This window comes from Indicator indicator, chromosome 3 (assembly GCF_027791375.1).
Source record: "Indicator indicator isolate 239-I01 chromosome 3, UM_Iind_1.1, whole genome shotgun sequence".
Taxonomy (NCBI): Eukaryota; Metazoa; Chordata; class Aves; order Piciformes; family Indicatoridae; genus Indicator; species Indicator indicator.
In genome coordinates this window covers 40,029,867-40,056,971 of record NC_072012.1, presented here as the reverse complement: position 1 = coordinate 40,056,971, position 27,105 = coordinate 40,029,867, and the positions used below count along the sequence as shown (strand labels likewise).

Sequence of the window (27,105 nt, the reverse complement as noted above, 5' to 3'; positions counted from 1 at the left end):
GGCTCCCCCTAACCCGCCGATGCACACACAGTCCCCCACCCTCTCTGCTTCTCGGCCTCGGTCGGCGACAGGCGGTCAGTCGGGCAGGGCGAGCGACAGGGGGGCGGCGCGGCGGCGGGCGGGTGCCGCGCCCCTCCGCGATGACGCGCCCGCATTCCTGCCTGAAGAGCGGCGGCGCCCCGAGGGGGCCGTCAGATCGGGAGCGACACAGCTGCTGCGCTCTGCACGCCTTCGGGCGAGCGCCACGGACAAAATATTTTCGTTCCCCTTTATACCGCTGGACTTTTAAGTGTTTCTTTTATATCTATATATATATAAATCTTTATTTATTCAGGTTTTTATTTTTGCTGAAGCTTTATAGTTAGAGGTTTTTCCCTTGCAAGAAGCAGAAGCAGAGAGAAGAACATCTCCTTATTCCGAGGCGTCGGGAGGAAACCTCGCTTTCAAGCTCTTGCGGAAAAGGTACGGCGGGGCGACGGGTGCCGGCCGTTACACGGCCGCCAGGAGAAACGGGGCGAGTTTGCGGACACAGCGCGGCTGGTCCTTCGCGCCTTTGTCCAGCGGGTGCCGCTTAACACCCTGCTGTGCTCTGCCGGAGTCGGCGGCGGGTGCGCATAGGGACGCGCAGTCGCTGCATCCCAGGGCGGTGGAAAAACCCCAAGCGACTGCGTTGCGGTGCAGTCCTGTGACCGATCTGCATTTTCCAATTGAAAACGCCGGGATGCCTGGTGTCGCCGACGGGGAGGGAGAGGGGGGAGGTAAACACAGAAGCGGCCGCGGGACTGGAGACTCCAGTAGCCAATGTGACAATTTCCCAGTGGTGTTGCATCAGTCTCCGCTGTCGTGGAGGGAGGAGGGGGGGGGGAGGGAGAAGGTGAGTGCGGCGTGGCAGTGCGAGCCACCTCGCCCAGGTCCCTGGCGCGGCTGTGCGTACCCTGGCGCGGACGGCTCGGCACAGGTCGGGCAAGCGATAGCGGCCCTGCCCCGCCTCCCCGCGGGGCTCACCTTTGTCTGCCCGCGCGCCCCCAGCCCCGCGCGCCCGCCTGGTACTTTTCCACTCGGCGGCGGGCGGGGGCCGCCGAGCCGCGGGCGCGCGCTGTCCACGTGACGGGCCGCTGCGCCCGCTGCGGCACTGACGTTACCTCCCACCTCCGCAGGCGCGGCGAGCCCCGCCGCCAAGGACAAAAGAGCGGAGAAGCCACCGACCCCCGGTACCATCGCCGCCACCATGAGCAGCGCCGAGATGGGCAAGTTCAACATATCCCCCGAGGAGGACAGCAGCAGCTACAGCTCCAACAGCAACGACTTCAGCTACCCCTACCCCACCAAGCCTGCCGCCATGAAGAGGTGAGGAGGGGGCTCGGCCGTCCCAGACCCCGCCGCGAACACGGGCTGATTCAGCCGCAAAACGCCACTGCGCGGCTGGCGTTGTCGTGTGTTGACATGCCCTACAGAAACGCGGAAATGACAGCGGACGTAAACACGCGCAATGCTTTGTGTGCTGGGCAGAAAGAATGGCAGGCGGGGGCTTCTTCCTTTTTGGGTCATTCAGTTGGTTTTCTCCGTTCCCTTTGAAGTGGGTTGAAAATGCTAAACAGGAAGTGAATATGCAAACCTCCCGTCGTAGTCAATAATGATGCAATGTTTTTTACAGCCACTATGCGGATATTGATCCAGAAAATCAAAATTTCTTGCTTGACTCCAGTCTTGGGAAGAAGAAGTATGAAACTCAATATGTAAGTACACAGCAGTGAATTTAATTTAAAAAAAGTTTTTTTTTGACAAATTTATAGTTGTTTTAATTTTGAAATACTTAGTATATCTCTCTCCCCTCTTTTCTCAGCATCCGGGTACGACTTCCTTTGGAATGTCAGTATTTAATCTGAGCAATGCTATCGTGGGTAGTGGCATCCTTGGTCTTTCTTTTGCCATGGCTAACACCGGAATTGCTCTTTTTATGTAAGTATATTTTGGTTGCAAATAAAAATAAATCTTTCTACTGTGTAATTAATAATGGAAAAATACTTGATGGAAGAACACGACCTTTTACAGAATACTCAGTCCCTTATATAGGTGCAGAATTGCATTTTATGATTTATGGCTTGTTTTGAATTAAGATACTATGATACCTTGAGAAGGACTTGCAAAAATTATACAGGTCGATTACAAGTTTTGCAACCCACAAAATACAGTAAATTTTCCTTTACATAGCTGTATTTTCTTCATGAATAACTGAGATTTCACTTGAAAACTACATATTTCAAATGGAAAAGAGGGTTTACTGAACAGATTAGAGTCTGTATTAGCTTTTTTCTTCAGAGTTCACTATTTGAAATCAGTGACAATAGAAACTTCTCAATTAGTGGCAGTCTTAATTGCACAAGAAGTACAGGATCAAGCTGTACAGAGTTAGAAGGGAAAACTGAAGGTGGAAGAAGATTATTTTGCCTTTGTCCATATCTACTTTAAGGGTTCCTGTGGCCCAGCCCTCCCACTCAGGAATGTGGTGACTCAATTCAGGGGACTGGTTTCAAGTAAACGTATAAAAATTGTTGTCTCTCATCTTGGCAGGGATGTAGAATAACCAGCATGTCTTTATTGGTATGTCTATGCTGGCAACAGCTTTCAGTTACAGCTTTCAGACTTAATAATAGGAAGTGGCATGAGGAAATAATTACAGTGCTTCTAAATGTCTTGGGAAAGTATATTTTTCATACATTGGAGGCAGTTCAACTCATGCAACATGTAATACCAGTGCATATGGGAATCCATGGGCTTGTTTAAAGAAACTTTGTATCTTTATTCTGGAAATGTCCTGAATGTTAAAAAGCAGAAATTTGCCTCACTGTTGCCAGATTTCCAGAAAATTAAAGGTCAGATGTACTTCTAGGTATTTCACAGTGTTTCAAGATGGTGTTCTGAGTTTCCTCAGGGACCTACCGAGATGCAAAGTTTTGATCTGAAGGGTATTTTGAGCATGTGATGATTCGTTATTTTCGCTAAGACTTTTGCTTACTTAGAAGATGCTAAACTGAACAACTTGACAGCATGAATTCAGAAGAGATAGATACTTCATCTCTCTACGCATCGCTTTCATGCTCTAAAGATGTTTTGCAGCACATAAAAGATAACAAGCATAATGCACACTAGGACATCTCTGAGGAAAGAAAAGAATTCAAGGTTAGATATTTGAAGAGATTTGCACATAATTTGGTTCATTTTTCCAGAAGACAAAAACATTCAAAACTGTCCATTTAACAATCAACTGCTGAGGTTGTTTAGTTACTTTCTATTTCCAATTTACATTAGTTCTGATTCAAAGATAAACTACCTTGTTACCTTCCAAAACTTGGTGTAGCTTGTGTAGTTCCAAGGCAGGAGAGCAACCACTAGTGATACTGAGAATTTAGAATGACACTGAGGGCATGACAGATATCCTTTAATAAGTAGGTTACAGATTCAGATCCAGATGTGATTAAGGCAGTAAGTTCTTGGAAGACTTTGTGGAGTCACTTGTGTCAGTGCTGTGACTTGTCACATGTTAGCACTAAACCAATGATACAGCCCGTATATGCCAGAAACTGAGTGCGGTTCGAGATGAGTTTGCTGGCTGATGTTGTCAACACTGGGGGCCTACATTTGAGGTTAGAACTGAGGGATCCAGGATCTGTGCTGTTCTAATGAGATGAAATCCTTGTACATCTTGCTATGCTGTTTCTAGTTGATGACTGAGTTAAGTCCTGGTTAATCTCTACCTGTCAGATATACAGAGGTTTATTAGTGTGCATGTGTTGGTGTTGAATTGGCAGAGCAAATTCAGGTTCCTGGGTTCCTTGTACAGATCTGTGAAGCTTTTCTCAGATATTGTTTACTGTTCTTTGTGGTGTATTTACTAATTTCAACAATGCTAAAAATAATGCAAAAGGAAATGCAAAGAGCACTCTGGGAACTTCAAACGAAGCTTGATGTTTCTAAGCAGATGTGCTGATTCCTAGGTTTCCTATAAAGCAGAATTCTGCCTGTGTTGGTATTTAAAAGGATAGGGAGTTGTAAGCCCGCTGTAATTTTCCATCATGTTCTTCAGTAGTTAAGAAGTACCCCCTAGCGAGCTACTCCAGGAGGTGCATTTCTTCTGGGAGATTTGTAGTTCAGAGAGCTGCATTTTGGATGTTGCAAATGTGCTTGTGGAAATAACATACACTGCCTGTAAAAGCCGTGGGGAAGATAAGGCAGTACAAATTCCTTTATAGGCTTTATAGGCTTTTGCAGTTTCATCTTTACTATTAAAAAAAGACATAACACAGGTTTAAGCTGAAAAGCTGATTGAAGACGAGATAATCTTGTTAGACACAAGTTAAGACACAACTCAATGGTCAATAGATAACATGACCAACAACAGGAAGATAGAGATAGGAGAAATAGTTCCTTAATATGATACAAAGCCATTCCAGTTGATTCTTTATGTCATGTCTAGACAGTTAAAATGGCCTCACATTTGTCTGCGCTTATGCCACTTTACACTGAATATAAGCATTTTTTTAGTTCTAAACTATAATTTATATGCCTTTGAACTGCATTTTAGTAGAAAATCCTTTTAAACTAGGCATTAATTGGGTTTTCAGAATGCTTTTAGCTGGCCTTAGAATCAACTTTTTTTTCCCCAGATAATAATTTAATATGATTAACTTTTATGTTTGATCTGCCTTTATTTAATAAGGTTGCAATAAGTCAATTACAGGTATTAAAAGTGTGTATGTTTTTCCTCCCCCAGAATACTGCTGATGTTTGTATCAATATTTTCTTTGTATTCTGTGCATCTCCTTTTGAAGACTGCCAATGAAGGAGGTACGTGGAAGTAGTATTTTACAAACACATGGTATTTGTTTCATATGGTATCTTTGTGAAGCACACCCCTCCAATGGGATGTTTTGTTTTCTTTTAGGATCTTTATTGTATGAACAGTTGGGAATGAAGGCATTTGGTATGGCTGGAAAACTTGCTGCTTCTGGATCAATTACAATGCAAAACATTGGAGGTGAGGATGGGATCTTAAAATGTCTCTACTGTCAATAGCGATTGTTCCCTACTTACTCTTGGAGACTTTTCTTTTTTTCACACAACATGTGTTCATTAACTGCTTGTGTTCAAGTGAAGTTATGAAACATGTTATGTGATTCTTGCATCTTGTGGCATATTCTGTATTTGTAATGATCTATGATGTTATTCACCTACAGCTATGTCAAGCTACCTCTTCATAGTGAAATATGAGTTACCATTGGTCATCAAGACATTTATGAACATCGAAGAGACTACAGGGTAGGTGTTAGAACTCCTCATCAGAGAAACTATTAGGAGAAACAAATACGGAGACTGTATATATTTTTATACGAAGACCACGTTCGGTACACCGTAGGGTAGCTTCTTACTCAGACAGAGATACAGTAAGTTTGCCCTTTCCCTGAGTGCTCCACTTCATTTAGATCCAGCCTGTCCTGGAAAAAAGGTAGAAAAATACAGGTATTGCATCATATTACACAAAGGTGTTCTCTAAAGAACATCAGGTAAGTGTCAATGTGTGTACCAGTCAGTTCATACTCTCAATAAGGAAAGGTAAATGTGGTTATGATTGGTTTTGGGGTTCGTTCTTTCTTTCTTTTTTTTTTTTTTTTATTTCCTGATTCCATTCCAACTGGCTTGGACTGATTATTTTGGTTTTCTAGTGCTAATGTTGTGGGAAATGATGAAATACAAGACTAAGATGCAGTTATACAATGAATGTCTTAAGAAACAGCTCTCAAAAAGGCATGGGGAATGAACATCCAACCACAATAGAGTTTAAATGTCCAAAACTAAAACAATAGACACATTGCATTTTAGCCTTGGTGGAGACATCTTGGCCCCGCAGTGTCATTCTTGCTTCACTTTAAAAGTGGGTGCCTTGGGTAGCATTCATTTGTATCTAACCATACTACCTGAAAGTTAGCTTTTTTTTGAGCTCATTATTACTCTGGTCTTTGTGAAGGAAGGCAATCCTGGGTAGTGGCTTGTTCAGTGCCTGGCTTAGATGCCAGTTTTGGGCATCTCCAAGGAACAGTTTTTCATATCAATCTGTTTTGAGAGGGTATGTAAAAACAGCTGTCTAAAACAAGATGCCTGACTTGGGATGGATAGAGTTAAGTGCTATAAATCTCACTCTTCAGAGTTGTACTTCTGTGCCTTGTCCTGAAGTGTCCCAGTCTTGAGAGGGCTGAGCAGCTCAAGACTCCAACTTACACCTAAGCCTGAGTTCAGAAGGTAGGCATTTTTCTGCCTGTGTTCCCAAAGGGGTTCAAGCCATTTGGTGGTGTTTATACAGCTTGCTGATGAGATACTGTCACAACAACAGTGCTAGCCGTCCTTCCCCCCCCACACCCCTTTGTTTTTGTTTTGTTTTTTAAATGTACTCAAAGAATGCACCCACTCCATTTACTTAGTGGTGTAATGTTTACAAATTCTTTGCTGGGAAGTTTCATTTCCTTCCTTGGCTGAAGTATGGTCCTTATTTTCCACTTAAGAAAATCCCTGAAGTAGCCAGTATTTGCCAGGGGGCTTGGAGGCAAGTATTTTTAATTGTCTCATCTTCAGAGAAGTACTCAAAATTGATTTCAGTTTAAGAGGGAAAATTAAAGGCTGTGAATCTTAGTGGATACAGCTGCTGCTGTGCAAATCTGACAGACAAAATTAAGAAACTGAGATTTGTATCTTAAGTGTTTTCTTGTTGGCTGATACTAGGTAACTGTACACTGATTTAAATTTTTCTCAGTGCTCTGGCAGCTGTGGACCCTGTTTAACTGACTCTCTCCATGCATTGCTTAGGGGAGTCTGGGTGGCTACCATTGGCATGGATTCCATTCTGGCAGCCTGGTACCTAAAATGTAAGCACTTACTTGTTTGAATGTCCCAAAATAATGCTTACTGTAGAAGATATTCACGAATTCTGAGACTACTGCAAATACTAGCTCCATTTTTTAAACTACTCGGCTGTATTTGAAAGCTATGCAATCCCGTTACTTACTTTTCAGCACAGAAAAACTTTACTTCTTTGATCTAGAAGTCCTGGTGGCGGCCTCCACATGGGGCACATCCATTCTTACAACTGTATCAAATGCAGGGAATGTCTGTGCTGTGATTCCTTTAAAATTTACCACAATATAACTACATTGGGGGGTTTCTTTTGAGGAAAAATAAGACAACAAAAGGTAGATGACACTAATGTCCTGCGCATCTGAACTTTCTAAAATACATTTTTGATGTTTAGTTATCCCAGCTAAAACTGGGGGAAAAGATGACCAAGTTGTTTTTGCATACTACGTAAATCCAGAGCAAGTCTGTTAAAAGTTAGTCCATATTTCCACTACCATATATATAGGCTTAAAATTCAGCAATTGAGTTAGAATGCACAAATTTGCAATAAGATGGTTAATTTTTCTTTGTTTGCCTAAATTATACAGGCTTCATTTTAAAATAAATACTGTTAGATGATAAATGTTTGTGGGAGTAAATGCTTAGTGTTAACTTTTTAATTGCTTAAAGCATATGGAATGATGCTGTAGGACAGGTGCGGAGAGCAGTTACCCTGCCACGATTAAATACTCAAGATCATTTTTTGTTACTTCAGTGAAATTGTATTTACACAGATCTAAATTCGATTTTTCTGTGTTTCAGTGGAAGAGTTCATCTTCTAACACTCAAAGATGTTTTCTCAAAATGTACTGCTGCTGCTTCTTATGGAATAAACGTCAAAAATGTTGTGAAGGAAAAAAAAACTTCACAGGTTCTTTGCATAGTTTCCCTACTGTAAGGGACTAAACATGCCTCCAAGTGACTCTCAGTGCTTGCTGAAGTTTTCTCAGCCAGGGAGTTTGAGCTATTGCCTTAACTCCAGCCCTCACCTGTTTTTCTATAGCTCCTGCAGAGCACCCAGCAGAATTTTACTTCCCTTGAAAGTGGACCACTGCCCTGCTGGGGCCCTGCCATATTCTAATACATCTGGAGAGTTTGGAACCAACATTTACGCAAATTTCTCTTTTTTTATCATGATTGATCCCAGCTAACGATTTTTATGACCAGTCATTTACTTTCCTGTTTTCTGACTTCCAGATGCACATTAATTTTAGAAAAGGACACTAAAGGAAAGGCACAATGCAGGTTTGGGGTGAGATAAGAAAGTATTGTAGGGTTTTGGTATAGGAAGTTGAATGCTAATCCTTTGTGACATCAGGTACTGCATTCTTTTTTTTAAGAAGCCATATGTTGTAGACAAAAATAGTGAAGACTAAACTGCGAATGCTGTAATGTTTAAGTAATCCCCTTTATTACAAACACTGCTTTTTTTCTACAGAGAGTGGTATCTTAACGGTGACTATTTAGTGCTGCTGGTGTCTGTCATCCTCATTCTTCCACTGTCCTTGCTGAAAAATTTAGGTAAGCAGTAGAGTACAATCAAAAAAAATGCATTGAAAGTACTGTTGGGGAAATGGGTTGATACCATGCTTGAGTCTTGAAGTACCAAGTAAATTAACAGCTGTCTCCAAACTTGTCTCTTGGGACTAATCAGTGTTTTAGGTAATTGGTGTTGGTCTATTTAAAAAAAAGAAAAAAGATGAAAAAAGATCAAATATCTTAAGTTACAGATGTGTTTGTGGGAAAGAAAAGGACACTAGATGTGGTAGCTAAGGAATAGGCAGGGTAGATTTACAGCAAATTTAAACAGTTAACTTTCTGTTTGTGTTCTTACCACAAAGTTTGACCTATTTTGGTCAGTAGCAAAATAGTAGAATATGGTTACTAGCTATCCTGTAACAGTCACAGGTAGGATAGGGATGCTAGCCCTGGGAAGTTAAATTTGTCTTTCAATGCAAATAGAAGTCACCTTTTGCATTTTAGATCCCAAACAGCAGAATTTTAATGCCTGGTGCTTTATCTAAAATTACTGTTACTCACATTCAATGTTACGGGCTCCCTATATGTGTAGAACTTTCAGGTCTGGGTTTTGGTTAGCAGAAAGTCAATGAATAATTAACTTGTTTCTGTGTAGACTCAGAAAACGGCAGGGATCACTGACAGTATTTTTTGTCATAATCTTACAACTTGAATAGTATTTCTGTTTACTGCACCTTAGATTTTTTTTTTTTTCTTGAACACAGGATATTTGGGCTATACCAGTGGCTTTTCTTTACTTTGCATGGTCTTCTTCCTGATTGTTGTAAGTATAATCTTGTAGACTTAAGCACATAATAAAACTGCATTTCAAAGTCAAACACTGAAAACTTGCATACAGTGCATTAGTGAAAGTAATAATAAATACATGGCTTCATTTCTAGGTAATTTGGAAGATGTTTCAGATTCCTTGTCCTATGGACAGTAACATCATGAACGTGACATTAATAAATGCAACGCTGGCACCTTTGGTAGATGAAAACATAACAAGTGATGATATGTGCAAGCCAAAATATTTCATCTTCAATTCACAGGTAACTGACTTAAAAATCAGACTGACTGTTGAAAATAATTAAGAAAGACTAAAACCACAGCAGATAAATTGAGTCATTGCTCAGTTGTAAACTTGTAATGTGCTAAGACTATCTGTTCCAGTAAAGTTAGGCACTGTATACGTTCTGTAGGCTGTTTCCACACTCGAAATACAGAGAAACTAGAGGAGCTTGAGGTGCCTGCCTGAGATGAGTGGCAACAAACATACCTCTCTTCAGCACAGCATTTCTCAAGCTTTCTGAATTAAATCAGTAAAGCATTTTAGAAAGTAGATGGAGAAGAAGATGAAGTAAAAGCATGCAAATGCTGGGGTTTGGAATACACTTCTAAGTTCACAGTCACAAAATCTTGACTGTCATGAATGCTCCCAATTCCAGTGGTCAATCTTCGTATGTGGGGAAGAAGTATGTGTAATAGCCAATGTCAAGCTATGATGGTTTAAGACAGTGAGATGCAGAACATAATTCTGAATGCAAATGCATTCAGTTCAGCGTGAATTTCAGTGAGACTTGAGAGTACTTGGTACCTCAGACTCTTCAAGTTTAAGAAAATACTAACCTGTTTTAGTTTTTGCCAAACTTTTAATTGTAAAGAATAGCTAGTCTTAGTCAAAACCAAAACCAATTCCTAAATCAAAACTGAAAAACAACACCGGTCAGGTTTTTTTGAAACTGAATTTCTAGTATCTGTTGAGATACTTCAGAAAAATACTTCTGTTTTTCAGACTGTCTATGCGGTCCCAATCCTAACGTTTTCTTTCGTCTGCCATCCTGCAATTCTTCCTATCTATGAAGAACTGAAAAGGTAAATGTTAGATATGTGACTGTAATTTCACTAAAGAAATGAAAGTAGTATAGAACAGTATGTTCTCACTTGCAGCCAAATAATGTTTCTTTTTCTCTTTTCTTACAGCCGAAGCCGTAAAAGAATGATGAATGTGTCCTATGTATCTTTCTTTGCCATGTTCCTCATGTATTTATTGGCTGCTCTCTTTGGATACCTGACATTCTATGGTGAGTGTTACCTGCTCTGATTTCGTTTAAATTCATTGATCTGCAGAACCACAGTATTAAGTTACAACTAGTAAGCATTTACTATGGGTTCTAAATATACACTGTTTGTTGGAGGTTTTTAAATACTTGTATAAACACACACACAAAAAGAAATCAGTAGTAGCATTAGGCCTAAGGCACAGGATTAAAACTGAATTAAAACAGATTGAGTGCCTCCAGTTATTCCTGTGTAAAATGGAGATATGCTTACAAGACCTCTGGAGGCTTTCCATTGATACTGCTATAATTGTAAAATTTGCTCAGGATATTGAGCAGAAACAGTTGTTTGAGCAGTATGTCAATTACATCTAATTAAAATACTGTTTTCTTAATAGGAAAAGTTGAACCAGAACTGCTTCATACCTACTCTGCTTATTTGGGTGCTGATGTTCTTCTTCTAATTGTGCGTCTTGCTGTACTTATGGCTGTGACCCTTACTGTACCTGTAGTTATTTTTCCAGTAAGTAATTTATTTTTCTAGTCTTCTATTTTTTATTTTCATTACCTGTCCTGCCACAGTCATTTACTGATTTGGCAACTCCCATTCATTTATAGAATTTTTCTCTTGATAAGCTTGATTAAATATTTCTATATTGTTAATTCAATAAATCAAATCAATAGGCAAAATTTACAAAGCAGTAAATAAAAATGCATTCAGTTATATCGTTTTCCTGGTATGGATTAACTGGGGAGGTGAAACAAATTGTCCATTTATAAAAGTACTTGCACTACTGTACTATCTGCTTATAAAAGCATGGCTTTTGTGAACATGAGTACTGGCCATTTTGGTCTGTATTGTTGAGGAGCATCCTTAGATGCTACAAAAATCACTGCTTTTTACTTGGTTTGGTGTTTTGGTTGGGTGGTTGGTTTGTTTGTTTTTAAATAAGATGGATGTTTTTCCTTGTCTTTTTCCTATGACTGTCTGTACTTCGAAAATTTAAATCACTGAAAAGTGAAACAAACCATAAACGCAGAATGACTGCTCCAGTGCAGGAAGTAAATAATAAAAAAAAAAATTAAAAAAAGAAACAAATCCCCAAAATTAAAGCAAGACAACAACAAAAAACCTTTAATTAATGCCTGTTAGCTTTTATTAAAAATTGAAGTTTGCAGGAAAACGATGTTAAAATACTGATGACAGTCACTGACTTGAACAATGAAGACTAAATTGTGTTTTGCACCTTTTTTTTCCCCTCCCTTCTTCAAAAGATCCGCAGTTCCATTACCCAGCTGCTGTGGGCAGGGAAGGAGTTTAGATGGTGGCGTCACTGTTCCATTACAGTTGCTCTTCTGGCGTTTACCAACATGCTTGTTATCTTTGTCCCTACTATTCGAGACATCTTTGGATTCATTGGTAAGCATTATCACCCCAGTTCAAGTAGTCTTTCAGGTCTCAGAAAATGCAGAAAATTTAATCTAATTATATGGATCTGTTTGTGAATATTTATTTCTGTGCTTTTTTTCAATACAGGTGCATCTGCAGCTGCCATGCTGATCTTTATACTTCCTTCTGCCTTCTATATCAAATTAGTGAAGAAGGAACCAATGAAGTCAGTGCAAAAGATTGGGGTATGTATAGGCAAATACGTAATAGTTACACCTTTTTCCTAATTGAGAGGAAGAGCTTTACATTCCTTCTTCACCATTTAAGAATTTTGAAGTCCTGGTGAAGGTAGTCAGTGAGCTGACATTTAGTGTTTTCATAGTTAACACACAGGAGTTGTACAGGTACTCGAAACAAGGAGATGCCCAGCCTAAGGCTCGATTCACTTCAGAGACTTCTCTCAAGCCCCTCAATCTCAACAACAGTTAAGAACCAGAGTTGAACAGATTACCCTTAAGAGCAATTCTAAGAGAGTCTTGTCCTTCTCCTCCTAAATTTTCTTTCAAGAATTATTGACATAATTCACACCATAAAAACTGACCACCAATTGTACGGGTCATCCTGACTGTTCTTAGTGCTCTTAGTGATCTTACATGTAGTAAGTCACATTGAAGTCAGCACAACAGCACAGCCTGACTGGTATCAACAGCTACGTTAACTTCCCTCAGCTGATGGTGAGGTCTGCTATGCTGAAAATAAATGTACTTTTTTATTTGAAAAAGGGCTGCAACTATGAGCAAAGTGTACCTATCTCCTCATCATTTACTGTGATCTCTTGTCTCTTGAACTTTGTCTCCCATGACCAATGACGTTTATGCCATAAACAGCTATGACTTTATGGGTGTAGCAGTGGAATCTGAACTACTTCTATGTTCTCTTTTTTTCAGGCTGCATTCTTCTTTTTAAGTGGTATACTTGTGATGACTGGCTGTATGACACTGATTATTCTAGACTGGACCCAGAATGTTGCATCTGATGGCCATTAACTGTCCTGGTTTAATCTCTAATACTCCACTTCAAACGCCAGTGTTCACTCAGATACCTACTGAGAATGAAAATGAGCTATTCAGCTTCCTTTAAAATGCAGATTCTTTGTTGATGGTTCTTCTGATTGTAGAATACTTGAACTCTGTCTTTAAGAAACTATTCTGCATGATGGAAGTGGATATTAACATCAAACCACATGAGTGTCTGGCTGAAGGAAGTGACAACTTTATTCCATTCCAGAGAATGGACAGAACTCTGTAGACTTTTATCAAGCCATGTTGGGCTTTCGTCATTGTTACTTGGATATTTTGTTATTTTACTTGAATGTGCCTAATGGAACCATTTGATGTGAGACAAACTTTAATTTACAGCAAAGTGTTTAAATAACCAATGAGAGAGAGAGAGAGAGAAATGCTATTATTTTTTTGTACCAAAAATTCTTATGGACCTCAAAAGCACTATTTTGACTTTAAGAAACATTTTTCTAAAAAGTATGAAAGAATTACACAGAAGAGCTCATAAAAAATACTTAATTAGTGTCCTAAATTAAATCTAATTTGCCTTTCTTTAGAGGCGTAATTAGAAGAAATTTTATTTTTTAAAATGCCTCTAATGACTGAAGCATAAAATGAACCAATTCAAGTCAAAATTCTATTAATTATAAATGCTTCTCATGAAATTCACTTAGGTCAAAGTAGAGTGAAAATAATCCTGAAAATCATTTGTCTGCTTTTTTAAGTAACCACAATTACCATAGTTCCCAAAAATGGTGTGGAAACCCAAATTTTCAAGCTTTAAAGAAAACACCCTTTGGAAGGGGTATGTTTAACAAAACCAGTTAACCTAGACATCATAAAGGTGGTGTTAACATTTCCTTCTTGAGGTACTCAATAGTGCAATTGAGTAAACAGGGTTTGGGGGCTTTTGCTTTTTGGTTGGGTTTTGGGTGGGGTTTATTTTTGTTGGTTTTTTTCCTTTTTTTTTTTTTTCTCCTGTTGTGGATACAAACTGAATGGCACTGGAGCATATGATGCCATTAATATAAACTCCTTCCTGGAGTTCTCTTTATGAATAAGGTCCATTGTCAGTTGTAGCAATATTTGTTGCATTGTTTTGTTTTGGTTTTTTTTGTCCAAACTATCTTGAAACACTCTGTAGGAAAACAAAAAGGTCCTGATGTAGTTTACTAGTTGTATGATATTCAGAAACTGTACAGTATTTCTTCAATTACTCATCCTTTTTTGGATTTTGAATTACTTGACTATTCTGTTTCTGAGTCAAATACACAAAACAACTGCACCGGTATTTCATGCTTGGTACAAACTCTCTTCACATATGCAACTGGGATTCCTCTTTCAATTTATACTGTATAGTAGTATTAAAGATAACCTCATAGGCTGGATAGTCATCTCATACTTGTTTGCTTCAGAATTAGGTAAGTTTTCTTATGAGCCCTAGCTAGCTGATGAAACAGGTGCTGTATGGTTGTTGTTAGCTGTTTTGTTTCTAGTGCATGTTTACTCTTTCATTCTTATCCCAGGTTGAAGAGAAATAACACTAGTATAACAGTGTACTTGGCTTACAGGAGGTTCTCAAACACCACAATATTGGGTACAAAAGCCTAGATGGAGATTACTAATGAAATAATCATGGCAATGTGGTCAACTGTCTTTATCTGACATGACACTTTCAAAATCTGATACACAAAGTTCCGCTCGGTCATAGTGTCAGAAGGAACAAGTAGAGGTCTGTAATTAATTGACTAAACAGTGCCTGAGATTTTTTTGCTTTTATAGAATTAATCGGGAACAAATCTAGATTGATGGTCACTCCTTGGCAGATAATGTCAATCTCTGCCCAGCCATTTAAAAATCTATGAAAAAAATTGCAGGTATTTTGTACTGCTACTTCTGCATGACTCTAAGTACCGGTCACTAAGTCTGTAGTGTAAAACCTTAATGAGAAGTTAGATTCCTCTTGTGTTGTTTGCATTGTTAGTTCAGTGGTACTCAACTGGCAATTAACGATCCTGGAGTCAGCACTGATGAAATGTCTCTTAGGTACTTCTCTGCCTCAGGTACTGTACATCCATGGCTAACTATCCCATGTTACCTGATCTCCACACAGGTGCTGAGCATCTGCCTCCTCAGTACTTTGGCAGCTTTTCTTCTTCCTCTCCACAAGTGTGTAAAGGTGGAAGAGGATTAAAATGTTGTCTACCTTTGAGCAAATTTGTAGCACATAAGGGATGAAGCGCTTCCTTTGCCAGTATTTAAAATGAGAGAAAGGAAGTGAGAAATAGCCTCCTTACCTGCAGTAACCATACAAGAGGAAGGAGGTGTAAATGAGAAGTTACTGCACACTCCTCAGTAGCCAGAGAGGAGAAAGATTTTTGTGATAACACCTCATAATGTATCATACATGTCATTTAATTCTCTGAATGTAGCGATCTCCAGATTTTACATTATGTGTTGTCTGATGACTGACTCTCCACCTGCAACAGTTGAGTTCCACTTGGCTGGGTTGATTTCCAACATACCAAATTTATTTTCCAAACCTGTCTGCATAAAGTTACCAACATGACAAACCACGCAAAAGAGCAGCTTCAGTATTAAACCACTGTTTTGTCACCTCAGTTAGACATCACTGTCTTCCATGATATTTCAGTCATAAATGTAACATGTTATTTATAAAACATTAATCCATTAAAACTAAGCCTATTTTTCAATATTTATGATAGTCTATGTACATAAATTGTATGTGTGTATATACTGTAAGTATAATGTATATAATGTAGGTTGGGGATCCAGGATTTGTGTATATATTCCTCTCTCATTACTGATTGCTACATCATTTCAAGGAGTGGTTCGTGTTGTACATCTGTGTAACAACTGTCAAAGGAAAGATTCTTCTACAGCAAAATGTAACGCTTACAAAGGTGGAAGAAATGTGTCACACCTAGGGTGTGTAAAAAAGCAAAACACTAAGATTGTATTTATTATAAATGTATATGTTGCAATAAACACAGAGTCACTTGGGTCCATAAAAAGCATCGTTCAGGTTCATGTAATACCTTTGTTCTAAAATTTACCGTGGATGTTGCAATATCCTGACCGTCGCAACTTAACAACCTCTGCGATCTAACTTACTGGTTAGGCCACCAAATGTGGACATCCTCGGGTAGCTCTCTGTACATATGTAAATACTCACTGTATGGTTAGAGGCCAACAGTCTAGCTACAGTTGTTGGCAGGGAGTGCAACACAGTTTCAATGAAACATTGTATGTTTTAACTGAAATAAATAAATAGATAATCCTAAGCAATGTTGTGGGGTTGTTTTTGTTGGGTGTTGGTTGGGGGTTTTTTGTTTGGTTGGTTTTTTGGGGGGGGGGGGGGCGGTGCTACATTTGAAGGATGTTCTTTAAAAATTAAAAGTGTCTTTAATTTCATGTATGCTTAATTGGAATTTATAAGCAGTTTTCAGGGAGGGGAGAAAAACATGGAAAAATAGCATACTACACTACAATAGTAAACACAAGTCTGAGCATTAAAGAAACATTAAATTCTGTAAGGAACTTGCATTTTGTTATTTTTGCCTTTTGTAGTACAAGACAAGACTCGTGTTAGATTTTGTGTAAGTGTAATAAGTGAGTGAATCTTGCCATAATTTTATGCCATTTTCCTGCAACTGAATCTCTAGGAGAAGAGTCACTGCTGTAAAAAATTTCAGAACTGGTGCATCTGGTTTACTTGTATTTTAGCAATTGGATACAAACCAAGTGTGGCACACCAGGTCTTTGTTCTCCAGAAATCTGCATCTATTCATATGAGTCAATACTAAGATCTGGATATGAGGTGAAACATGGTGTTACACACACAACAAAACACTATGAAAGGAATATTAAAAGAAGCATTGCTAAGTACCCTGAAATTAGGCCTCAGTTAAGGTTTCTTTAGTACATGAGTGTTGTCTTGATTTGAGCCACAAACTGCCCAGGGTGAAGGACAAAGTATTTCACCCCAAAGGAGTAAATAAAATCACTCTCACAGAATTGGAGGTTAAATGGAAAGCACTGTTAACAAAATAACCAGAAGTACAAACGATGTAAAGGCACAAAGGAAATACACAAATCAGGATCAGCCTCAGCCCAGTTCTCCACCTGGGCCTACCAGGTTGAAACCTTCCCCCTTGAAACTAGCAGAGCCCCCTAGGCCCAGTGGCACGGCAAGAAGTCAGCTTGCTGCGAAGGCAACAGGGGGCCACAGAAAAGTCACACTCCCCCACAAACCACAGGGATAACAGCAGCTGCACCTACTGGGAGAAAGGCGATAAGGAATAGGCTATGAGATCTGCATTTATAGGGATTGCAGGATTAGGGGATGGAATCACAAAAATTATGGTTTCCTGTGCCTCTCCCTGGACTGTCTAGCCCCTGGAGGACTTTTTATCTCTATGGTAGGACACTTAGTCCTCAACGTACAACAGTTGCGTAGTATTTTTCACTGGAACCCCCACTGAGCAGCGATCTTTTAAATAATGTTTTCTTTGTGTTCACAGCGTTTTATGTATTTGCTCAAAGGCCTTCTTGATGAGGGATGAATGTCCTTATTTCTCTCTAGCTGTCATTTCGGTGTCATCTCTGTGAAACACAAGTGATTGCTCAATCTCACAATGTTGGAGGCCTGCAAGAAGGTGTTGATCAACCTGCACCTCTGGGGAACTGGAGTGTAGAGAGGCAGTACTGAAGCAGACATGCGTTTGAGTCCACAATTCAATGTCCTGCACTTCCTTGTTTTGCATTGTAGCATTTGCTTATGTGCATCTGATGCATAATTGCATCAAGTTTTGAGTGGTCATTGCTCTTGACCAAAGAACCCTAAGCATCAACTGAGTGAGTTGTTTGTGCCTGGAAATGTTCATTCTCGTAACTTGCCTACCATCACACAGGAATTTCATAGCAGTAGGGAAGCCCTTCCCCTAGAACACTGTTTGACTAGTTGAACAATTAAACCCACCTCTCTGCTATCAAGCATTTCCATCAATTTAAATAATATGTGAAGTAATCATTTCTTCACACTCCAGATTCCTTCCAAGAGCTGCAGGATGAATGAGATGGTGCAATGATTAAAAAAAGGAAAAATTTTTTAAAATCGTGTTGTGACAGTGTCTAAAATCCTATGCTTTGAACTTTTTTATTCACCTTTGCTCCAGAAAAGGGATAAGCTGTCACTTCGGGTTTATTCATAATGCTGGGATCTCTGGAGTCCTCTGTGGGTGGGAGATGGCATCTTTACTTTTTTCTGGTTCCCCCGAAGTTCATCTCTTCCTTTTTGGCCTAGCTAAGTCTCCTCCATCCTAGTCACGCCTTGGCACCTCACCCCCGCCAAGTGTTCATGCAGTGGCTGGATCACATCAGGTCATGCCGTTAGATCTGATACCTGTTTGCAGGGCAGCACAGCTCCCGCTCAGTCCAGGTACTCAAGTTTCCTTTTGGAGAAACAGAGCAGGAGATGGCTGATGTACAGCCAAGTTTCAGTGCCAGAAGGAGTTAAGATGACGCGAAGGAGTTCCCCTGGTCCTGCCCCAGGAATGTAGACATCCCATCCCATCTCCAGTTCAGATCTGTGCCCAGTACCTTTCTGGTTTCAGTCTCTTGAGTGTGACACCTGCTTTCATATCCATTTCCTTCTGTCTTCTTGTGCAGCTGCCTTTGGCTGTCAAAAGTGTCAGTGCTGTCACTCTTAACTAATGACTCCATTCCCAGTTTACCGCCACCCCAGCAGCGTTACCTCTCCCAGCTCCTCTTCCAGACCACTTCCTCCACTCATCTACTACCTTTGCAGTCATATGTCTGCCCAAGTCTTGCTCCCATCCTTCCACATTCACTTTACCCAGGCACAGACAATAAAAACATTCCTTTGATTTTCCTAGCCTCTGCCCAACTGGCATCTTTATGGCCTCCCCTAAGCCTTAGTTTCTTGTTCCTTGGCCACCTCTCCAGTCCCAGCTCTCAGTAGTCCTGCATGGCCTCCTTTGGTGGCCTGGAGAAGCCCACTACCACACTCAGTTCAGGCACCTCTTGTCCATCCAGCCATTAGCCAAGTCTGCAGCCCTGATGCAGAGAACAAGGGTAACATATTCCAGGAGTCATTACACATTTACTAGGGTAAGACAACCTTTTTCCCTGATTTTATTCTCAAATGGGCCAAATCATTCATGCCCATTACTCAGAACGGAGAATGTCAGGAGAAATATCCAAAGCCAGGTAGCATTTATGAGAAAATAAATGTATTCCAGTAAGAGGTGGCATCATAAACTATGTTTGAAAATATTATTTAAATCAGAAATAAATGTTATTTTTAAATTTTCATTATTAATTACATATTTTTAATTAAAATGTTGAAAAATAAAATTAAAAAAAAAGATAAAGAGATTTTTCCAGTTACAGAACATAAATGTATAGGTAATACATGTTGGATAGATACTAACAGAATCACAGAATGTTAGAGGTTGGAAGGGACCTCCAGAGGTCATCGAGTCCTACCCCCCTGCCAAAAGCAGGATCACTTAGGGCAGTTTGCACTGGAATGCATCCAGGTGGGTTTTGAAATTCTTCAGAGAAGGAGACTCCACAGCCCCCCTGGGCAGCCTGTTCCAGTGCTCCATCACCTTCACTGTAAAGAAGTTTCTCCTCATGTTGAGGTGAAACCTTCTATGTTCAAATTTGTATCCATTGTTCCTTGTCTTATTGCTGTGCACCAAAAAGAGATTTTTCCTCTCCGCTTGACACCCACCCCTCAGATATTTATAGACATTAATGAGATCCCCTCAGTCTTCTCCAGACTAAACAACCCCAGGTGCACCTTCATAGGAGAGATGTTCAAGTCCCCTAATCAACCTTGTGGCTCTCCATTGGAGACTCTCTAGCAGATACCTGTCTCTCTTGAACTGGGAAGCCCAAAATATTCCACAATATTCCAGGTGTGGTCTCACAAGGGCAGAGATTCAGTATGGATCTTGGAAAGGAAGTGTAGCTTATAGAACCACCATTTTAGTGATCTTTACAAATCTTCTTTACATCATCTCCAAACAGCTCACATTGCAGCAAAATTAAATGGAGCCAAGTAAGGTTCTGTGGATATTCCCAAATGATCAGCAGTTATTGGGCTAACATGGTCAACCATGTGTCTACTTTTTATTAAAACAAATACTGGTTGATGAACAGACAATATTTCGCCTTCCTGCCCACTTGAGTAAAACAAAATTGTGCACTGTTAGTATCTTGGGGCTGGAACCTAGGTCACTGCAGAGAACAGACAGGCACACAAACAGGTCTCTTGAGAGGTAGTGTGGGCTGAGAGCTGACTATTGGGCATCCTGCCTTGCCTGCAGTGGGTCACTTGGAGGCCTCACTCAAACTCCCATCAAGGACCATGAAAATGATCAGGGGGCTGGAGCACCTCTGCTATGAGGACAGGCTGAGGGAGCTGGGGTTGTTCAGCCTGGAGAAGAGGAGGCTCTGGGGAGACCTAATAGCAGCCTTCCGGTACCTGAAGGCTGGAGAGGGACTGTGTACAAAGGCCTGTAGTGACAGGATGAGGGGCAATGGTTTGAAATTAGAGACAAATAGATATGGATTGGATATTAGGAAAAAGTTCTTTACAATGAGAGTAGTTGAGCACTGGAACAGGTTGCCCAGAGAGGTGGTTGAGTCCCCATTCCTGGAGATATTCAAGCTGAGGCTTGGCAAGGTTCTCTGCAGTCTGATCTAGTTGAGGATGTCCCTGCTCACTGCAGGTGACCTTTGGAGGTGCCTTCCAACCTGGGTTATTCTATGATTCTATGACTCAGGCAATTAATAAAATTGGTGATAGGCTTCCACTGCAGGCAGTACATGAGAGGTAAGACCCTGTGCAAGGGCCAAGGGAAGCAAAACAGCAGTCAAAAAGGCCACAGCAGAGCCACAATGTTGTGCAAACATGAAGAGCAGCTGCAGAGAGAAAGAACAAAGTTTCACTTCGTGTCCCTCAGCAAACAGCAGAAACCAGCAGAGAGACCCTCAGAGGACAGTTTTGAAAATAGCCACCACTAAAATATTTGCATTGCTCTTTTGACACAACAGGGGAGGCATCAGCTGTGAAACTGCTGCTCTGCAAGGGTTGCTGGACTCCAAACCAAAATGGCATATGAGAGATGTGGGGTTTTGGGGAATAAGTGAGGAAGTTGCTGAGAATACCAGCCACAGGAAACTGAGCCGTCACAAGAAGCTGTTGAAGAGCTACCAGGGGCCAGCACTGGGTGCAGGTATTTCCTGCCAGGAGCAGCAAGCCAGAAGCAGCAAGCCTGCTGCATACACCAGCAGGCCTGCAGAAATCTACCCAAAATGTCTTGGCTGCAGGAAATGATGAAATCTGCTCTAACACTGACCAGCCACTCATGGGGGACTATCTGTAGCCTTCTGCAGTAGCCCAGCTCAGAGGGGCTGCACACTTCTGCCTGTGGAGGATTTTGACACTTACCTTTTTTCCCGAAGATTAGGCGGGTCTCTGGCTTTACTGCAAATATGACATTTCTGAGCACAAATAAGACTTCTATTCTCCTAATCAGATTATTAAACCATAGGTGGCCCAAGAAACATGTTCAACTAAATGAGTCAGACCTGATGTAGTGACCGTGGTTGGGGGGACTGCAGTGCATCAGTGTCTGTGTGTATACAACGGGAATAGAGGGCACAAGGGCTCTTCTAATCTAACAGGACTTCCCTGGAAAGACTTTAAGAAGTCAGATGTGGAGATAAAGCCCACAAGCCTCTTCTTCTAAAAACCAGACAGGAACCAGTATTGATTCCCACGGCTCCATTATTTTTCATGGTTCCAGAAATGTCCAGGACTCTCCAAATTCATTTTGCACATTGTACTTCTGAAGTCTGTACTTAATGTAGTAGCTGCAGCCTTTCATGTCCACTTCTTCTGTCAGTGCATTCATTTCACATATGTTATACTTCACATACCTGGCTCCTTCAAATCTTAGGCAGTCAGCATCAACACCAAATTGATTATGAGGTGTAAATGCAGCAGCCTTTCCTTTTCAAGGATCCAGCCTCAAGTTCTGCAGTGAGCTCCTTTAAACTATCAAAGAAAATACAGGCCATGCCACCAGGTGGGTCACACTAGCATATGAGCCATGTTTCAAAACTGAGTCAGTAGTTTACAAAAGAAATGGTTTTGCTTTTTTGCTGCCACAGATTTCCAGCCATTGTGATAAGTCATATGCAGCACTTCACTACTCCAGCACTTAACAGAGCCAGTTTCCATATTGCAGTACATTTCTCAACCCATATAAACAATCCGTATCTTGGATCAACACACTGCTTATCTCCAAGTCCCAGTGGAGAAGTTCTGTGACGGTTATTATGTCTGAGCATGGCTAACTGCTAGAATATCCATCTGCCCTCCCCAGGAAGTTTTAGTTTGGCAGAGAGCACCAGTCTTCTCTTCTGCATTTTCTAGATGCAACTTGACCAAAACTAACCCTCTGAAGTATTTCCTTTCTCACTTGTGTGTGGATAGTGTGGGAAAGAATCAGATCCTATCTTTGTCACTCAGAAATTTTGGAGAACTACAAAATCCTTCTGAAAGGGCATCAAAAACTACTTGGATTGTTTATCTTATTTTTGTAAATATTGAGAAAATTTAAACCCATGGAACCTAAAATACTTCTAGAGATTTTTTTTTCCTGTCCATTCTGCTGTAATCTGAATTTAGTTGCTCATGTGATTCAGACTTTTCTCTTGCTTAACTAACTACACATGGTGCTTTCCCTGTCTGTGCACTGTGAATTATTATACACAGTCCAGTAACACAGAGATAAAAACGCAGAACTTCCTCTGCAAGATCTTTCCTACTGTCACTCTTTCTCAGACTAATGCATTGTTGCTTTTCCTTATTCACTCGACCACAGACACTCAAAACCACTCATTTTTCGAACTATCAATGTTTTCCAAACTTCTTAGGCTTTCTTTTTGGTTTTGTTGTTGTTTTGTTGGGTTTTTTTCTGTAAAGAAATGTCTTTGCTTTTAATTTGCTTTGTAGAGTTTCCTATATGATCTTCACAGAGACTGTAAAGACAAACTGATTTCAGAGACAATGTAAATAAGGCCTTTTCCACCCAGTATAGCAAATAGACTACCATACAGCATAAAATAGAGGGAATTTTTTTAAGACTCGGTGCTAAAGAAGCAGTGAGAAATATTACAATATCTTGACAGTTGAGTATGGAAGCCAACTGATGCATTGATACTGCTAAACTATGGCTTACCTTTGACACTGGAGAGCACAATTGAAAACATAGCTGCATGAAGTTTTCTCTTCATCCTCCCGCTGCAGCTCAACCATTCTTACCTGCTACCCTGCATACTGATCTGGCTTGCAAATCTTCAGGGTTTGTGCTTTTTTCCTTTAGCCAGTGTTACATCCATCAGCCCACTCACCCTGTAGCCTCCCAGAGAGCTGGCAGATGTTGAAAAATGCTGCAGGGGTGAAGGAGTGGGCAGGCTGCAAATTGGCTCTGCTGCCCAAAAGAGAAAGGTGTCCAAGATAAAAACTCAAGGGCGTGCTAATGAAAGGGATGCTTAGCCAAAAGTCCTTGCCTCAATCAGCCTCTCAAGGCTCTTGAGGTCCGCAAAAGATAGGAGTGAGAGTTGCTGGCAGCCAATTATCTTGCACAGGGCAAGGAGGCACCAACCTCAGCCAAGCACCTACTGCCATGGTGGGCTTCCAGGTCTTCCCTCAGGTCTTCTTCTCCTCCCCAGCATGCTCACAAGCAGGCCAGTGTCCTTGAGGGCTCCTGCAAGCATGAGAGAAGACACAGGCAATGACTACTGTTTTGGAGTTGGTAATGTGGCTTGCTGAAGCTGCAAGCCACAGGGGAAGAAAGTAAGCCAGAAGAAACACAGGAATTAAGAAAGGCCTGGAAAGGAACAACAAAAAAAGAGAATAAATTCATGATTGTGAAGAAGAGAGAAAGTAGACCTGGTCAAAAATGAGAAGGGAGATAAAAAGAATGTCTGTGTAGAACATGAGAAATCCCAAAGTGATTTCATGATTGTTTGCCTCCTTGCTTTCCCTGAACAGGCAGGGAGGAGAGACTTTGCGTGAAGCGCTGAACATCAGCCAGCCCAGCCTCATAAAAAAAGTCAGTTAATAAATATCTCAATCATTTTAAATTATTTTGAAATCATGTGAAAAAAGGTTGGAAAAAAACCACACATATTGACAGTCTCAAAGGGAAACATGAGTCATTACTTAACTCTTGTTACTTAGTGCCCACAAGGCTGTCTTCTATCCCACTGGCACATTAACATAAATAATAAAATAAATCACAATGAGCCGGAACTCTTTCCTGCTGACTGTGAGCAATTACTGGCATTTATCTGCTCCGTGAAACCAAAGAGATAGTTCATCCAAGTGGCATGGAGGTCTGGATCACCATCTGAACACAGAGCTTTTAGAGTGGATAAGTATTAGAAACAAGCCAAAAAGGAACGAGTAAATTTTTTCAGATTCCCCTTGTTTCTGACTCTTATCCAAAGATACACAAATCTCTCCTTGTCATAGTTTTCAAGCTGACAACGAGTAAACTCATCCTAGAAAACAAAGGAGCACTGGCTCCTGGCATGACAAAACATCCCAGGACAGCCAAGAAGTGGTGGGAAGCAACAGCTGATGTAGCAGCCGTGGCCCTTGCAATGGCCATGCAGCAGCTGTGGCCGGTGCAAAAGCTAGTGTAGCCCTGCAACAACCATTTCAGAACAAACTGCCAGCAGCTCATTCCTCCTTCTAAACAGGCACACATCAAACACACAGGCACATGTATGCCCCTCTCCAGGAAAATACTCTCAGGTTATGGAAAGCTTTTGCAGTGATGAGCTTTGGTGCTACAAATACAAGATATACAAGTTACTCCCCACAGAAATGGTCAGCCTCATTCACAGTCCTGAGGGACCTCGGGTTTGTCACCCCCCCCATAGGCCATCAATGCTGTATGCTTTTCTAATCACAGTCAATTAAAATGTTAGGAAACACAAGGATCACATTAAAATTGCAAAGTCACAAACTAGGTTCTGGCCTTGGTTAGTAAATTCACTTCCTGAAGATAAATCAACAGAAAATGGTAGGTTGGATGCAATTTTCCAGGAACAAGACAGGAAGGAAGAGAGGGTATTTTCTTCTGCCCAAGAGAGATTGATGGTGATATTCATATTTGAAGGGAGGAATTTGCCTTGACTCACAGGAAATACCTTTGTTCTCAGCAATTTAAAAACAGCCTTTGTGGAAAAAAAAAGTGGCCTGAGCTATGCCTGTAGTTCAAGGAAGAATAACTTTGCCTGTTGCAAATAAGAAGGTGAAGAAGTATTTTAATGGAATTGGAGAACATTTTCATTTTTCTTTATAGCAAGCTGCACCAAAGGCAGTTGACAGTGATGAATTATTATAAAGAGCGTAGAAACACAGAATTTGAAAGACATTTAGATTTTGAATAATTAAGAAGGGTTATGTTGCTGTTGTCAAGCTGTTCACTTATCTAGAAGACACCAAAATAGAGAAATTCTTTGCTCTGAAGAGATTTCAGCCATAACAGTGGTGATCTCACCCATAATGCTGGTACTAGCTGTCATATATTTACTCCAGCTCATATTGTTCTAAGCCTGCCACAAACTTAACAAGGATTAATTGAGAAAATAACAGAAACAGAGTTGAAAATCCCCTCCAAAACCCACTGAAGGGACTCACTCAACTTCTAATCAACTTGACCAGGGCTTGTTCAAAACATCTTCAAACCTGACAGCATCATTATGACAGTCTCAGTGTTGGGTTTTTTTTTATGGAATGTAAACATTTATACTCCAAGCACAATGGTGGTGCTGGAGAGGAATATCATCACTTGAAATGGGACCAGAACTTAAAGGCAAAGTTTACATTAACTGGACTGTGATTGAGGCTCTGGGAATCCAAATTAAGTATACGTTTTAAGCAGCTTGAATGGTCTGACTAACTTTAAAACTCATTTTAAAACAGTTTTGGGCTTGAGCCTAAAATAAGTTATTTCTGTACTCAGGTCCTTCTATGAGGAATTAATCTGGGAACTGAAAAGAGAATGTGGAATTCAAACTTCTCACCCAAACAAGCAAATACCTCAGGCATGTGCTGAGAAAGGTGAGAGGGAAAAGCCCAGCAGCACGAGAAGGGTTACCCCAACTCCAGGGCCTGCTGTTGATACCTAGTGGTGGTACAAATTGTGCCTCGATCCTTACCAAAACTCTTCCCATGGTAATTTCCATTTCGAGGCCAAAACTCCTGCATGTATTTCATAGTGTTGGATGTGGCATTTGGAAAAGAGGGTATGGTGTCTGCATGGTCAGGCAGGCCAGTGGTGGTAAAACAAGATGTGTTTCTGCGATGAATTTACCAGGTATTTGGCCTTTGCATGAACCGCCTTTTCAGTTTTATGAGCTCTTAAAATATTCCCAGACATTGCTCCAACTGTACCACTCAAGGAACTTCTCAGATGATGGACATGAAGGTATTTCCAGGAAAGCACAGCCACTTTTACAAGGAAACTTCTCAGCAGGGAGTTAGAAAGTTAAAGAGAACCAAAGAGAACCACCTCAACATGGCTGCTATGTGAATATCTGATAAAAAAACTGGTGTCACCCTGCAGCCACTACCACCCTGTGCAAGTGTCTGCACACAAAGCGGCCACTGAGTGGGAAGGCTGCATGCACCAAGGCCTCCCTGAGCCCCTAGTGTAGGCTGGCAAAGCCATCATTATCTGTTGGGCAACCTAGACTAGTGGAAAGTGTCCCTGCCCATGGCAGGGGGGTTGGAACTAGATGATCCTTGAGGTCCCTTCCAACCCTGACATTTCTGTGATTCTGTCATATGACAGCACACAGAACAATATTGCTCTGTTTCCCTCCAGCTGACTAATTACAGGCTAACCCCATACCTCGGAGAAAATTAGGACAATTCCTGTCTGATGCTGCTAAGTAACTGAGTTTTTAAAAGCAACTATTTCCTTTAAATTAATTTTTCATCTTCCTCTTGTTACAAATATTTTTTCATTCTGCTGTGATATAAGACCTTTTA

The 27,105-nt window shown here is 40.8% G+C and overlaps 1 protein-coding gene across 1 annotated transcript; it reads left to right on the top strand.

Moving 5' to 3' along the window:
* The first annotated feature begins 214 nt into the window (after positions 1-214).
* SLC38A2 (solute carrier family 38 member 2) lies at positions 215-13,950 on the top strand. The gene is made up of 16 exons (XM_054399876.1): positions 215-462; positions 1,158-1,347; positions 1,655-1,736; positions 1,844-1,959; positions 4,772-4,845; positions 4,943-5,035; positions 5,235-5,316; positions 8,381-8,463; positions 9,186-9,244; positions 9,363-9,512; positions 10,256-10,335; positions 10,444-10,544; positions 10,919-11,043; positions 11,796-11,940; positions 12,058-12,155; positions 12,858-13,950. The coding sequence occupies exons 2-16, from the start codon at positions 1,229-1,231 to the stop codon at positions 12,954-12,956; spliced, it is 1,506 nt and encodes a 501-aa protein (XP_054255851.1). The 5' UTR covers positions 215-462; positions 1,158-1,228; the 3' UTR covers positions 12,957-13,950.
* The last annotated feature ends 13,155 nt before the right edge of the window (positions 13,951-27,105 follow it).